The following is a 16186-nucleotide window of genomic DNA, read 5'->3' on the forward strand; positions in this document are numbered from 1 at the left end:
TACTATATGCCACACAGTATTTAGTCTGAAACGTTTAGAGCACTATTTCTAACAATGTATGTTATATACACATCTGTCAAATGTCGTATGTTACAAACGTGACGCTATATTAATATTTTTATTTGACTTGGTCAAGTGCTGCTACAACCCAAATCATTCATGCAATGAGTGCTGTTTTCCCTGAAAGTTCTATGTTCGAAAATGAAACGTATCGAATCTATTATCATGCATCTATGCGAAGCAAAATGATGTAAAAACAAGAAATGTTCTCGCTCGATGATAAAACGTGTCGGTAACGGGGTTATGATTTTTGTGTTTCGCCAAGGTTAATGAATGATCGTGTTACGTGTATGTACAGACGCGTGTAGGGATATGTAACCACTATCCAACAACTTCTCGAACACTATACCGTAAAGAATATACAAATAACATGGGGAACATATTGTTATTTTTTTTTACAACACAAACGAACGAACGCTATATACATATACACAGGCTCTGATCGATTAATGTGTAAAAGTGAGCACGGCGTGACTTTTTTATGGAAAAAATAGGACAAAGATATAGAATAACATTTGTTCGTATTCAGCTTAATTTTCGAAAAAAATCAAGAGTTTGAAAATCTCCTGCATCCCTATGCTATTAGTAAAGGTACAGGTATATGGTCCATCGAACATATAATGTGTATTCGGAGTGTAAACAATACCTACATGGCCCCAATGTTTTTCTTTCAAACCAATAATTATTTGAATGCCCTGCAGACATTGTTTACACGCACGAAACACGTTATAGCAACTTCGCCATAACAGCACAGGCATGCAATAGATTTTTCAATTCGACTTTCTCGAAATATAAACTGAGGGCGAATAAATTCTATTATATATTTTTTTGCGAGCAGCATATCGTGCTCGCTTTTACGCGTTATATCAGACCCTGTATATCTGCAGAAGCGAGGCATTAAAAACATATAAATGAATGTTAAAGTGATACACGAAGGACATTTGCGAAGCAAATACGAAAATTTTGTTGAAATTAAATAAAGCTCGAAGCATTCAATGTGTGTCATATTTTTCGTAAACAGTATAGTAAATACTTATAGTGAAAAAACAGTAACCTTAGATCTGTACGGGTCTTGAGGCACATGACTGTTAAAAACCTGTAAAATATATAAAATATTGAAAGATCGAAAAGATTGCGGTGTAAAATTATTTACCCTGAACGTATCTTTTCTTTTTAATTGAAATTTTGATCGTGAAAACGACTAACGTACGTTTAAATATACAAATATACATACGAAGTAGAAAAACGTTATATCAAATTCTAAAGAACTATAATAACGAAACTATACATACAGGACTAGCAGGTGTACGTGGCCAACCAGGGCTGTTCATGTCGGGATATTCTTCGTGAATCGAATTGATACTCGCGGCGCCAGGCGACGGAACTGTACTTTGTGGTGTAGTTGGATGGCTGTGATAACCTCCCATCATTTCTTTCCGGACCTTTGGTGTAAATGCTGGGTCTTCTCCAGAAGCTAGATAACACGTAATACAAATATACACGGTCAGAAGAATGAAGAAGTAACTTTGACATATTCTTAACGCTTTCTACTAACCAGCCGATGCGTTTGACAATGTAGATTGTTGAGAACCCTCGTCCAAGGACGTGCCATCAGGACCGGTCGTTATTACAGATGTGACAGTACCACTCGAAGTGGATGTGACGTTAATCGATGATGTTACTAAAAAATCACATCATATATCGTTAACGAAAACATGCCCCGACGTGATGGAAAAGTAGTGTAAAGAATTTCAAAATGAAAATACCTGAAGCCGTGGTTGTTATGCCGTTGTCGTTCGAGGTTTCCGTAGTAAGGTCCGAATGACTCGTCGAAGTTGGCGTCGAAGTAGGATGCGAATTAGGAGTTGTACTCGGTGGAGGCATTGGGCTTCCCTCGTGATTTAGAGGTGGTGTAGCTGCAGGAGTGTGTAAATGCGGTACAGCCGAGCTTGTCGGAGGTGGCTGACTACTGACATGATTGGGCGAAGGTGGAGGAGGGCCCATGGAGCTAGCTGGAGGTCCCATGTTGCCGATCACAGTCACACCAGGGGTGCCAGGAGGTACCATACCTGTTGTATTGCTACTCCCATAAACCTGAGGTGGTCCAGGACTGGGTGGCATACCTGGCGGTACACTATTAAATCCCATTTTATGCTAAAACCACGAGAAAAAGGTACAATTAGATAACAGAGCTACGAAAATGTTTAATTACGTATCGACAGTTTTGAAGTTATCTTGCAAACTTACCGTATACGGGGGATATTGCACCAAATTGTTGGGTCTGTTGGGTGTCTGGTATTGATTATTAGGTGGTGGTTGTGAATTAGCTGGTGATGGATATCCCTGTGGAAATTGTACATGCGGACGTGGAGGAGGATAGGTACTTTGCGCGTGATAACCCCCAGGCTGACCGGCAGCCGTTCCACCAGCTGCATATCCCATCCCACCACCCATAGGGTTTATCCCGCCAAGATTCGTAGCACCGGGTCCTGGCTGAACCACACCAGGACCGGTGTTATTCATTTTATAGGTGTGCATGTGTGGCGAAGGACCCAATGGTTGCTGGTATGCTACTGGAACAATGAAAATCAACATTTTACACATTTCATACGGCTGTTTCTTGTTCTCCGCAAAATATTTCTTATTTACCTTGAGTTGTCATAGGAGAATGACTCATTCGTGCTGGTCCACTACCATCTGACTGGCTACTCGACGGGCGTGGAGGCATCTGAACAACGTTTTGTTGGCCTTCAAAAAGAAAAAACAGATTGTAGCAACGTCAACGAAATATTATTCTGATTTTCTTCCAGTAAAATGATTTCGAACGTCTATGCCGGAGAACAAATCGAAGAATATACGAACCGACAGCAGGGGACATCGAGCGAGAACCTGTGGATCCTGTAGGTGAAGGGGTTGGTCTCATCCCCTGCGAGTTCGGTGTTCCTGGACAAGCTGGTCCATTCGAACTATCGTTACTGTTTTGCCCAGATAATTCCTGTAATACAACAAACAATATAACCTGCTGGAAAGTCAAAGTATATTTGCAATACAACTACAGAGAATTAAGGGGGCAGGATATGTTGGGTACCTATGGGCATATACGGCGTTCCGTTCATGCGGAAAAGTGATCTGGTCGAAAGTACACGAATGAGGGTTATGTACACAGGAGTCACTTTCGAACGATCGTATAACAGGTTATTTTCCGTGACGGTCACTTGTGCGCGTCTTTTTCGAGACACACGATCGAGAAACGGATGTTTCCACGAAAGAGGAAAACTTAGAACAAAGGAAAACGAAAGGTTTCGTTGGAAAAGCCGTTCGTCGGAAGAAAGGCCAGTTTGCGAGAGACGCTTGGGAACCGTCCACGCTTATTCCATGCAACACGATCTATTCGCTGTCATATTTTGACCACGAGTAAAATCAGGAATACACACTACACGCGGCACTCGCTATATACTAATCGTACGGTGCAACATAACACGTCATACACACACGCACATGTATCCGTGATATTTATTAGTTTGAATGTGCGCGTTCCGCGTATATGTATACACACGTAACACTTCACACAGGTCGTTACAATGATACATTCAGAGCGAGAGAGAGAGAGATAAACAGAGAGCAGGATGAAGGAGGGGGTGGGGGAAGGGGGACAGCGTGAGAGGGGCGGGGAGGGGAAGAGAAAGAGACTGTGCGAGTACGCTGCTAGAGAAAGAAGGTGAGCAGAAGATAGATAAATGGATAGAGACACGGTAGACGAACGTGTGTGAGCGAGATGGAAACAAGGATACAGAGAATGGAAGAAGAGAACGAGAGCGAGAGAGGGAGAGAGAGAGAAGGATAGAGAAAGAATGGAAGAAAGAAAGAAAAGAACACATCATTACACCTACCAGACAGTGGACAGTTCATCCGTAGAGAAGACGATTAGAGACTTCCTCGGATGGATCACGGAACATATAACATAGACAGTGTCGGGCACAAGGACTCTCGGCATGACGCGAGAATCGAACGAGAGGCGTTACCCCGCGCGCACTACGACAAAACCGACCGTGGACGATTCGTATGCTTCCCCGTACGATTTTCACATGTTTTTACGGGAATCTCGTGGCCTAACAACGACGACAGAGATCCACGCTAGGATCATGTGCTGTCAAGAGAGAGAGGGAGAGAGAGAGAGAGGGAGAGAGAGTCGACGGTGATTTCGACGGAACCCGCAAGAGAACGGTCATAACATTGTCAGTACATTATAGAACTGCCTACTGATTGTTCACACACCGTGTGCCTCGCTCGAGCATCGCATGTTGTGTCAATAAGTCCCACCGAGCAGTTTCGTATCGCGAGGAACAACCCTCCGATATTCTCGATCAAGGGAAAAACAGTTCTCACGATCGATCGGATCAGGAGTCCACGAGGAAACAACAACAGACTCGAAATTCGGAGCGTTGATCGTCTACGTACGTATACATGGCCGGAGGGCAAACGGGGGAAAAAAAACGTGATTCTTTTTATCGAATGCGTGTTCCGTGACTTCGGTTTACAAGATTTCGCGTCTAGCTGCTGCTGCTCGTTGGAGGGCGTTCTTTCGTGGCGCGGCAAGCGTTCGGCAACCGTCGGCCATTTCCGTCGCTCGCCGCTTGAAAAGCACCCGTGTGCTCCAAAAACCCCGAGAGAGCATGCGATAGAGAGAAAACTACTTCGAAGTCCAAACACAGTACGAGGGTGTGCAACTACTCCCTTTTTACAAAACCTACTAATCGAATTTTTCATAATATTTCTCTTCTATTCCCCCACCCTTAAATTCTCCCGATTCTTTATAGCCAACGGAAACTTCGTAATTAATTTATCGAACTATAATTCGATATTATCGAAATTATCGATTCGGGTTAACCTGTATCAAACACTGGAATGTGTACTCGAACAAATGAAATTTCGAACGAATGATCGAACACGACATGATAGAAACGAGAAATTTGAATAGGAAATGGGAGGGACTTTCGTACTGTCCCGTTATAACGTAGACTATACGCAACGAGATAGATGATAAAATGTGGGTATATTTACGTAGCCGCGGATGGTATTACGGATATTATATAATAATGTTTTTATCTCTGTTAATGCTGTAACAACGTTATCGTTGCAGGACAGATTTAACGGCACCGAGAATAACAGTTTCGAATTCAAGTACAGTCAACCTTTCTGAAACATTGCTTTACTATAGAGAGAACATAATCTCTGTATATCCACGCCAGTTGAACAGCGGTTTATTGGGACCGTAACGTCGAAGAGAAAAGAAGAAAGAACGGAGAGGCTAGATGATCGTTTCGAGCGAAGACCAATGAAACGGAAAAATCCTTAGATCGGTATAGAGGGAAGAATTTCTATGGAGGAAAGAAGTACGATTGCATTATATACGAATAGCCGCCAGTGGCCCGTTTTTAATGTCACACAGACTGAACCGTTCATCGAGCGTTTAAAATATATTCGACACTTTTCAGCCGTGTCATGGGAATACGAGAAGTTCGATAGCATGTCGCGGAGTGACAGTTGCATGATCTAACGAACCGAATATAGCTGAACGATATAAAACGTCAGAACCGGTGGTGGGGGAGAACTGCCTCGGATATATTCTGTATTCTCCCCACCATCAATCCGGGCGAATCATACGCACGCTCTCTTGCTCGCTCCTATGCTCCTGTAACCTATGTTGCACATCGGCCTCTCACTAACCCGCCCATCTATATTGGAAGAAGCGAGAGCTCGAACATAGAGGAGTGGGGATATGCGCACACATACTCGCGTGCAGCGTACGCGTTTGGAAGGGATACTGAGAGAGGAGGACAGATACAGAGAAAGAGGAGGGAGAGAAAGAGCACGCACATGTGCGCGCTGGCGTACATTTACACTACACTAACAGAATGTGCTGGTAGAGACCGAGTGAAAGAGATAGAGCGAGTGGGAGGGCAGGAAGGGGAAGAGGGAGGGAGAGAGAGAGAGAGAAGGGGAAGTCGCTAATATCTGGGGCTCCAGCGGCCGCGCAACTCGCGCCCTAATCGAACTCTACAAGTCGCTTATTCTCCATCCCCACTTCCCACACCCTGCCCCTCCTACCGTAGCCAAGCCATACTCGAGAGGTCTCCCTTTCGCTCACTCATGCTTGCTCTTTTCACGAGGGAAGTATTCAAGTACCTCCGTCCACTGTATCCAAGATCAAATGGCACTTCATGGCAACGTGAAATTAGAATTGCTCCGCGATGTCGGCAATATCGTCCCACATAAGACTCAATTCCTATGCTTCTTTTTGTCTTTTTTAATTGTTTCCAAGTTCGAATCGGTTGATACGAAAAAAAAAGAAGAAAAGAAAAAGAAAGAGCAAATAACAATAACACGTGTGTACACGTGCATTCACGCGCATGTGCTCTATAATTAAGACTAAAGTTACGGCTGAAGGTTAGGCGCGTGAAATTTTTTTTATTCGAACGACTTATGATCGACACGTTACCAAAGAAAGACCTCTCAGTATGTTTTGTTATTTTGATGGATTGGTAAGACAAAAACACTTACCCCTGAATCAATTCCTTGAGTATTCGGTGTTGTGGATCTTTGCTGTAGATTGTGGAAACTCTGTAAGCACAGAAATCACACATATAATGTTTGTAATGATTTATACATGTAACCGTAAAGAAATACTTTTACTACAGAAAACATACTGAATGTGATTGTTTGTTTTTCTAGAAATTCCAGAATTTTCTCTCTTTTATAAGTTGTACATGCACATATTACGATTAATAATATTATCCTATAGACCTTCTTTCCTATTCAAAATCGTATACACGCAATTTCACGCGTTTTTTAATGGATATCACGAATAGTTCCAATACAAGGAAAGTACTTACATAATAAACAAAACATATGTATTATGTATTTTATATAGGTGTAAATTACCTGTGATTGGCCAGATTGTGGTTGTGGAGATGCTGAAGGTGGCGGTGCTGGAGATTGAGAAAGAGCACGTTGTGGCGACTGACTGGAAGGATTAGCTTGATTGGATGGAGGTGGTGGTGGATTTGGTGGTCCACCTTGGTTCCATCCCCTCTGCTCTGTGTACAGACTGGAAGGATGACTGGTTTGCGTGGTGTATGAGTTTATCTAGAAAAAACAAGTTATCATTAATCACCTGTTCATTAGAAAATTCATATATTGTCATAGATTTTTGTAAAATAAATGCAAAGATGCTACCTGATGGTGAGTATACGGCGCATGGGGTCTCGAAGGAGAAGAATAACGTTGTGTGTATTGTTGATATGGCATAGGAGTCGGAGAACTTGGTCCCCCAGGCCCAGCGTGTAATCTTGGTGACCCCTATTTTTCACAGAACAGTACTATTTTTAGATATTTGACAAAATTGAAAACATATAACTTAGAAAACAGATAGAACAAAATGCATCGATCCACCATACAACAGAATGTATTTTCTTCTATCCATTGTCGAACATAATTCGTACGACGTTGTATATAGCAAAATTCTTAAGAAATTACCGTCTGCGGTGGTCGTTGACCAGGTTGAGGGTAAACTGGAGGAACAACCGGTGGTCGTTGAATAGGCCAGGGTTGTTGATAAGTCTCCGGTCCCATTCCAGGATAATTTCCATGAAACCGATGCACTGGCGTAGATGCTTGAAGCAACTGATTTAACGTCGGGGTCGGACCAGTGGCTTGCGATATACTTTGGCCAGACAGAAACCTTGGCTGGCCCGGGAAGCTAGTCGGAGTAGCCCCTACGTATGCCAATCGGGATTCAATCTTGGAAGCTGCATAATGCTCTTCCATGTCTGCTCGGTGGACTCTTTCGCTTTCATGTATTAAGTGTTTACCATGATACTCCAATTGTTTCCCTGGAAAATCTCCATGCTTTCCCACGTATTCCGGTATCTGCTTGGTCGGATAATCGGTCAACGACTTGGAGGGAAACTCGTTCGATTTGTTAGTATACTCGTCCGAGTAGTCGCGTATTACGTTCGACGTGAACGGATGTCCGGGATGGTTCGGATGACCGGGCGCGTCGAGAGGCTCCTGCTTGCCGATAGATTCTTGAGGCGCCTGGCCAGCCTCTCTGGGTGATTTTACCTCACCGGCAGTGTGTCCACCAATGTCCTCGCGGTATTGACTCATCTCGAAACCCGTGTCCCCGCCGCGATTCACATATTTAAGCAGCTGGGCCGCGCCCCGGGGCACTTTATCACCCGGCTCTGGATCCAGCTGCTGCTTCGCGTTAACACTCGCACTATTCCCACCGACTTGCGGACGTTTCTGTGCGCATTTCACGGACTCGTTCAGCTTCACATCGTTTTGTTGGCTCTCGGCTTGCGTCGCAGCCATGTTCTCCTCTCCTCACGGAGCCATCGTCGTCTCATAAACTGGCCAATCGCGGGACCTCGTGTGTCTCGCGTACTATGTGCTCGAAATCGAAATCCTTTCCGGTTGAATCTCTCCTATCGTGCCCAACACTTTCCACCACATCCTCAGTCAGACCAGTAAGCACTAAGCACAGTACTAACAATTTTCGCTTCCTGCCGTTTTCAAAGTAGAAGGAACCAAAAAAAAAAGTCGTACGCGAACGTCAAAAGCAGCGTCGTACTTATTACGCCATCTCGCGGCTATGCCGTGCAGTCGTCTCTACCTTTAAACCATCATTTACAATGCGACGATGTTTCCTCATATCCCGGTTTCTATCGAGAATCCTTTTCACAGAAGTAGCGATGGGCACTATCGACTAAATTCAACTATCGACTACTTACTATTTAGTCGCGACATACTATCGATTTAAATAGTCGATAGTTTTCAGTCGACTGAGCGCTTTGCTGGTTATGCTCTCGATGTTCGATGACGTTGATGAAAAGCTTTTCTGTATTATTCATCTTTTAGGAGAATATTTGTAATAATTAATTGTATTTAGTAGTAGAACAATTGAATATACATACATATGTTTAATGAATTAATCAAATTGATTGCGCTAACGAAATAAACAATAGGTAGTAAAGAGATAGTAAATCTCATGATCGGATCTGATCGATAATCACGCTTAAATTCAGTTGATAGCTCCGCCCGCTCTACCGCTGCATAAATCAGTCGATAATTCAGTCAGAGAGGAAATCTTTGGTTCAGTAAAGCAGTGAACTGAAAATAGTAACAATAGTAATACCCCACCACAGCAAAATTAAGTCGACTGAAATAGTAACACCTACTATCGACTTAGTCGATAGTTTTTAGTCGATAATGCCCATCACTACACAGAAGGTTCTTCGCAGAAGCGAAACTCCGGAGTTCTTCGGTGACCAATTCCCAGTGCGCATGCGTCCGGATGTGGATCATCGTGAACATAGTCTCGGAACGTCGTACTCAAGCGCGCATGTCGACGGTAGTTTCTTCACCATGAATACAGCTTCGAAGCTGTACATTTGACTTCCTTATTCGAAATATTTGTATTTTATTGTTAAAACTCTTTAATATCTATGCAAAACAAATGTGGAACTTGTTTTAAATGTATAAGTATATTCAGTTACATACGTAACACGATAAAAATAACTTTTTTTTTAAATCACCGTTTTTTATGATATTGCGTTTCAAGTATTGTCGTGTCTTCCAACGTTTTTAATTTTTAGCATTGCAGACTCTTCGATCTCTTTCATTTTGAAGATTGATCTAAAATGGTCCAAAATGTTTGGACTACGGACAACAAAAGTTTCGAATGGAGTTTCATCTCTATAAAAATGCTCTGTGTCCATATGATTTCCAAAAAAAAAACTCACCGATGTCCTTTAACACAGCGTTTCTCAACTTACAAGCCTCGTTAAATTTTTAATAAACCGAGAGACGATAACTGCCTCCTCACGCTGAAGTGACGAAAATGATTAATATGTAAAGAAAGTGGCTAAATTTTACCTTTGATATGATTTTTATAATCTTGCAATTGAAGTATCTAATGTAAATTCGTCATAATTGCTTCTGTAAAAATAATATGTACTGAATGTTACTTTTTGCAAATAAAAGTTACTGTCAAATATGTATGATTTCACTTATTTATATTATATACAGTGATTGAGGTCTTTATTAAAAACATTTGGGTCGCGGTACTATACATACAAACAAATGTATTAGGTCGCACGGCGAAAAGGTTGAGAACAGCTGCTTCGTCATATTAAACATTAAGCAAACATGAGTACTACGTTTTCGTTATTTTATAGACATAATCATTGAATTACCCTTTATGAATTAAATTTGAAATATTATTCGTATCTGAATGCATTTTAATGTGCCCAAACTAATTGATTGCTCTGCGTGATATTTAACATTTTTTGAAAAAGCTAAAAAAGAAATGGAAATTTACAAGAACTAATCCTAAAGGAAATCTATTCCTGAATAAAGGATTCCTTTTTCCCTGTTTGTAAAAATTCGGCAAAAAATGTGAAGAATCGTGCAGTCACAACAAAATTATATATTACATCTTTCTTTTGTGATCATAAACTATTCATTCTGGCGCAGACGCAATGATTAACGTGCTACGGTACAGAGGGTTTCTGTATAATAACGCTATGTTATTCCTCCGTAATGTGTATTTTCATGTTTTACAATACATTAACGATAAATAGACACAGATTCGTACGGTATAGGTGTAGTTTTAAATTTTGTAATCATTCGAACTTCACATTTGAACGATAAACTATTAAGAACAAAAACGATCCATTGCTATTCATGATTTCTTGTACCATGTGAACAGGAAAAGTATAAAATATGTTCATGTCTTAGAATACTGACAATTAAAAATTTCTGTAACAATCATGACAATTCTGTTGGTTTTATAAATTACATTATGAAACGACTTGATAAATGTGTATAAAAGATTTTGAATAAAAGGAAGTTTCAAAAAGTGTGTTTAAGAAAACAATTTTTAAAGTGCAATTATTGTTATTCACCGGTGATGACGAATGACTCATTTCGTTAGATTAACCATAAACGGAAGATTTAGTCAGGACTAAAAGGTAGAAATTTTAATAAGGACAATACGCTAAAGACTGATAGTGATTGACACGACTATATATTTGTATCGTTACTTACGCGCGTGTATTCTTATCGTGTATCTACGTGTGTCACTGTGTACATACGCACGTCTACGCGGCGTTTCAATACGTGGCAAAAATAAAAATAATTATTTTAAAGCATTACTTTAACAAGCTGATAAGTAGATAACAGGTAAGTCTTTTGTATAAGTCTTTAAGAAATACGTGCATTGTAATTGAAACTGTTCATTATGTTAACTTTTGTATGTTGTCTTTCATTATATACATTCGCATAAATTCACGACGTTCTTAAAGATAGTATTTTTAAAAAATCTAAGTGTCTTTCTATATTTAGCAATTTCTTATTTAAATTTCAGTCGTGTATGGATTTTATAACATACAGGTGTATATACTAGTGTTTAACTGACAAACTGCAATATTCGTTGAAATTATTAGTAATGTTCCTAATGTTTTAAATAACAGTTTTGATAGAGTTCTATCCAATCGCAAATCCATGTTGCTTTAAACACGTTGCAATTGAACAACCGAGGAGTAATGCAAGAGAAAAAGAAGAAGTTGGGTACAATGAGGGCATTAATTCTTGTCGGTGGATATGGTACTAGATTAAGACCGCTCACGTTAAGTCGGCCTAAGCCTTTAGTCGAGTTTGCTAATAAACCAATGCTTTTACATCAAATAGAGGCTCTGGTATGTTTTAGTATATTTCTGTTAATAGATTTTTAAATGTCTGTGGTAGACTTGAAAAAATTGAGTCACAATTGAATTACAGGTAGAAACAGGAGTGACCGAGGTGATATTAGCTGTGTCTTATCGTGCGGAAGAGATGGAAAGAGATTTAGGAGAGGAAGCAAAGAAATTAGGAGTACATTTAATCTTTTCGCATGAACCAGAACCCCTTGGTACTGCAGGACCGCTTGCGCTTGTACACAATCTATTAAGCTCGGGAAACGAGCCATTTTTTGTTTTAAACTCTGATATTATTTGTGATTTTCCATTCAAGCAGTTGCTTGATTTTCACAAGAATCATGGTAAAGAAGGTACAATAGTTGTTACTAAAGTGGAGGAGCCATCGAAGTATGGTGTTGTTGTATATGCGGACAATGGTAAAATAGAAAGCTTTATAGAAAAACCGCAAGAATTTATCTCGAATAAAATCAATGCAGGTATCGTTTTTTTCTTTGATCAATTATGAAATTAGATGGTTAAATAATGTTGTCGGAAGATATGTAACGATGTTTCTCGAAATGACTTTTCAGGCATGTACATTTTTAATCCGAGTGCCTTACAAAGAATAGAATTGAAGCCGACAAGTATAGAGAAGGAAATTTTCCCGTTAATGGCCAAAGACGGAGAATTGTACGCGATGGAATTAACAGGATTTTGGATGGATGTAGGGCAACCAAAAGATTTCCTTAAAGGTATATACTCGCAATAAATGTTTAATGCGCATTTAAACAATCGTCCCAACTAATTTATTCATTTACGTTTCCTTTATGCAGGAATGAGCATGTACCTGACATCTCTGAGACAAAAATCTCCTGAAAAATTATACTCCGGTCCCGGTGTGGTAGGAAACGTTTTAATAGACGAAACGGCAAAGATTGGCAAAGACTGTAGGATAGGACCCAATGTCACCATTGGTCCCGGTGTTGTGTTATCCGATGGATGCTGCATCAAACGCAGCACCATTCTCAAATCGGCTATAATAAAAGAACACGCGTGGCTAGACGGGTAAAATCTATCGTCTGAATCACATTGTTTCGTATTTCGAGTAATATTTAACTGTATAACGAATGTATTGGTGTATTGTTTTAGTTGCATCGTTGGTTGGAGAAGCGTTGTTGGCCGTTGGGTACGGATGGAAGGTACAACGGTTCTCGGTGAAGATGTAATCGTGAAAGACGAATTATACATCAACGGAGGCCAAGTGCTGCCTCACAAGAGCATTTCCAATTCTGTGCCGGAGCCTCAAATAATCATGTGACTAAAGACAATATTTTGAGTTACAACCATGTTGATACCGATAACCGATATAAGAACTGAGACCAAATCGCGTATACTTCTTCGAAAAGAAAATTTTGTAACAGCTTTTTGAACTATGTAAATCAACATCCAATATTTATAGTAATTTGTAACGTTTTTACACTTACGATTCAAATTAATTTGATCGGCAGTCCTCGTACTACTATCGCAGCCGCAGTCATATATTGAGAACAAACATTTTTCGATTTTGCTACTGCTCTCAACATCTCGGGTTCCATCGGTAAGTTTTGCGAGCTTCCTTGTGGATTTTTCAGAAACTCTAATCGTTTGAAATTTCGATGGTAGTAAAATTAATCGAGAAATCCGTTAAAGATTGTATAAAATTTGCTATACTAACTAAGGGTACCCGCGCACCACATGTTCACGTCTACATCGGCCCATGATCTGTTCAATGGCGATGGTATCCAGCTGCTAATGAAATTTGTAGTCATTTTATCGATGTCGGCATCGGTGACTTCCCACAACATACCGAGTACGCAAGGACTATAAATAAAATATAAAATACAAGTGATTTTTTTTAATACAAGTGATTTTTTTTAATACAAGTGATTTTTTTTAATACTTCGCGATAGACACGATGATTTCAGTAACTTGTAATTTATTACCTGCTGGCTATTAAATACTGATTTGAGACACCGTATGGCGGGAAACGTCCTCCTACTGTAAGTAGCTTTACGCTACTACAACCGAACAATAGAACAATCGCTTTCACCCTTAGTCTTTCGATTTGCTCTCCAGGTAAGTACTGTATTCCATTACCGTGACCATTATACATTAATATGTCGTGATTAACTAAAGCATCTTCGAAAACTTCTACTTGTGGTTCAACATTGTACCAGCTTTTCCAATTTGGCAACCAGTATTCAATAAAAAGTCTCATACGTTTTTCCATTTTAGTCAAATTACCTGATGGGTTAACTATACACATACCCATGTCCTTTTTTATTTTAATTATTTTACAACCGTTTTCTATCGTGCTTTCGTGTTCTTTGAAAAGAGCATACACGAGATGCAGTGATGGAAAACGAGTAATTGGGTGACAGTTCACAATTTTCATAGATTCAAAGGGTATGTAATCCATGTGCTGAAAGATGTTTCACAAATATACGAATATTGGAAAATTTGTGATATATATATATATATATATTTGTAAACTTACTTCGTCGACGATTAAAACTAATGTTTTTCTAACTGCATCCTTTAGTTCTTCTATAGATGCCAATTTTCCATATATAGATAATATGACATTATTAGCAAGCTTATCATAATTGGGAAGCACGTATTTTACTGCACATGCTATTTCTTCTCGTGTTAGAAAACAGGCAGTTAAGGCCACTTTTTTCAATAACCACTTGGATCGTTTTGATATGTTCCTGCTATAAAATATTCTATTTAGTATCTCATATATTAAAATTAAGTTTTGGATCAACAACCTTACTTACTGGTTTTCGTTGTCTAATATGAGTTTGTCTATCATTTGAACAATGTCTTCCACTACATCCTGTTTGTCTATAGGGTCTGCGACAAATAAGATTCTCCATTCTCGTAACCATTTGTATTCTAAGGCTTGTATAGCTGTCTTGCGTACATGTATGTATATTTGTATATATACATGGAAATTATAAAAGTTAATTATACACAAATTATTGATGTTCTAAATACCTTCATTTTAGTATTTTGCCGATCACGCATTTTCCAATATAACTCGTTGTTTGCGTAAGTAGCCTGAAGCTCCGATTTGTTGCATGCAAGTATTTTCTGAATTTCAGAACAAATGTCGTACGAGGAATCTAATTTTGGTTTTGGCAGTGTTATGCACAAAGGTTCTGTGTCTTTGGTTCCAGTTGGTAGTACAGTAATATGTATCTCTCGCATTACATTTGGCATGGACTTGTCACATTCTATGCCATCTATAGGCTGATATTGAGCAGTAATTTGGATCATATACCATTCTATGTTAGAAATCAGAATACATATGCAATTAACGTAAGCAAGGATAATTGTATGATCTAAAGTTAGCAAAGGCATAATATGGAGTCTCAGACTCCAGCAAAATTTCATATATATCAATTTTTAGAACTACATCGTGACATAATTACAAATATTAATTTTTTTCAAGAAATTGTACTTTGTGACTTTTAACAGCCCAAGAGAACAGTGTGTCTTTGCAAAATCAAATATATTTGTATAATATATTTTACCTTTAGGTAGATCAAAGAGTTTTGCTTTCAAATTGTCAATGTTATTCATATTACTCGTATTAAAATTAACATAGGAAGACTTGAGTCCATACACTTGCTGTTTATTCAGAATTGTCTCTCTCATATCTGTTTTCAGGTATCTGTGTACTATTTGTTGACGAAGTATCACCGCATGTGATTCAATTAGATGGTTTACCGCTTCTAGTTCATTTCCTATCTGTAGACAATTTTTAGAACTTCAATCAAATCATGTAATTAAGATTATCGCTCTCAGGATACACAAACGATACCTTTAAATAACAGATTGCTAACATTTTATTTAAATTTGTATATTCAACGCATCCCACGCTGCATCTCGCGCTCATCAGAAATCTTTCAATATCGTTTTTCACATTTTCCAATGAATCGTCCTCGATTATGTCCGATGCTTCGTCACTCTTATCATTATACAAACGACAGTCACGAAGAATTTGACAGATTTCTTCCATGTTACTGAACAATCTTTTACTTCTTACCCATTCATTACGTATGTCAATTGTCCATGCGTACCTTGCAATGAGAACTGTTAGAATCAAATGATTCGAATTCAAACGGCCCTGTTAACATAAGGATACCAACCTAAAGCTTAGATTTCAATGAGTTTCCAATGGATTTCAATTAAGAAATAACCCTTTCGTAAAACAAAAAAAATCTTAATCGTGCGTAAAAAAGAGCAAGAAAAGATATTTAATTGAATCATATTATAATTTCAAAAGCATAAAATATAACATAATTTTTATCTTCGTGGAATTAGAAATCGTTATGTTA

The 16186-nt window shown here is 39.2% G+C and overlaps 3 protein-coding genes across 9 annotated transcripts in view; 1 reads left to right on the forward strand and 2 right to left on the reverse strand.

Moving 5' to 3' along the window:
- Window positions 1–8730, reverse strand: part of Osa (trithorax group protein osa) — a 19180-nt gene extending 10450 nt beyond the window's left edge. For 2 of the 6 annotated variants that reach the window (XM_076792205.1, XM_076792203.1), the window contains exons 1-11: window positions 7597–8730; window positions 7297–7419; window positions 7003–7206; window positions 6622–6681; window positions 2923–3055; window positions 2710–2808; window positions 2308–2633; window positions 1827–2214; window positions 1616–1741; window positions 1353–1534; window positions 1115–1156 (exon numbers count right to left, since the gene is read on the reverse strand). In XM_076792205.1, coding sequence (XP_076648320.1) covers window positions 1115–1156; window positions 1353–1534; window positions 1616–1741; window positions 1827–2214; window positions 2308–2633; window positions 2710–2808; window positions 2923–3055; window positions 6622–6681; window positions 7003–7206; window positions 7297–7419; window positions 7597–8436 — 2523 coding nt within the window. In that variant the 5' untranslated portion in view covers window positions 8437–8730. Of the gene's footprint in view, window positions 1–1114; window positions 1157–1352; window positions 1535–1615; window positions 1742–1826; window positions 2215–2307; window positions 2634–2709; window positions 2809–2922; window positions 3056–3148; window positions 3307–3950; window positions 4790–6621; window positions 6682–7002; window positions 7207–7296; window positions 7420–7596 lie in introns of those variants that run through there. The other 4 variants (XM_076792206.1, XM_076792204.1, XM_076792207.1 and 1 more) reach the window with 4 other exon arrangements.
- Window positions 8731–10590: 1860 nt separating this feature from the next.
- On the forward strand, window positions 10591–13272 carry Gmppb (GDP-mannose pyrophosphorylase B). Its single transcript, XM_076792230.1, has 6 exons — window positions 10591–11307; window positions 11598–11822; window positions 11905–12298; window positions 12392–12553; window positions 12635–12866; window positions 12951–13272. Exons 2-6 carry the CDS (start codon window positions 11670–11672, stop codon window positions 13117–13119), a joined length of 1110 nt encoding a protein of 369 aa, XP_076648345.1. The 5' UTR covers window positions 10591–11307; window positions 11598–11669; the 3' UTR covers window positions 13120–13272.
- Window positions 13000–15987, reverse strand: Sse (extra spindle pole bodies like 1, separase). Of its 2 annotated transcripts, XM_076792223.1 has the most exons (9): window positions 15670–15987; window positions 15380–15596; window positions 14841–15130; window positions 14621–14757; window positions 14338–14554; window positions 13784–14262; window positions 13516–13661; window positions 13286–13437; window positions 13000–13119 (listed from the first exon to the last, which is right to left on the reverse strand). In XM_076792223.1, exons 1-8 carry the CDS (start codon window positions 15865–15867, stop codon window positions 13289–13291), a joined length of 1833 nt encoding a protein of 610 aa, XP_076648338.1. In that variant the 5' UTR covers window positions 15868–15987; the 3' UTR covers window positions 13000–13119; window positions 13286–13288. The 2 variants fall into 2 exon arrangements, with proteins under 2 accessions (XP_076648338.1, XP_076648337.1); XM_076792222.1 differs by lacking the exon at window positions 13000–13119 and having other exon boundaries at window positions 13242–13437.
- Window positions 15988–16186: the final 199 nt, after the last annotated feature.

The sequence above is a fragment of the Halictus rubicundus genome, chromosome 8 (assembly GCF_050948215.1).
Source record: "Halictus rubicundus isolate RS-2024b chromosome 8, iyHalRubi1_principal, whole genome shotgun sequence".
Taxonomy (NCBI): domain Eukaryota; kingdom Metazoa; phylum Arthropoda; class Insecta; order Hymenoptera; family Halictidae; genus Halictus; species Halictus rubicundus.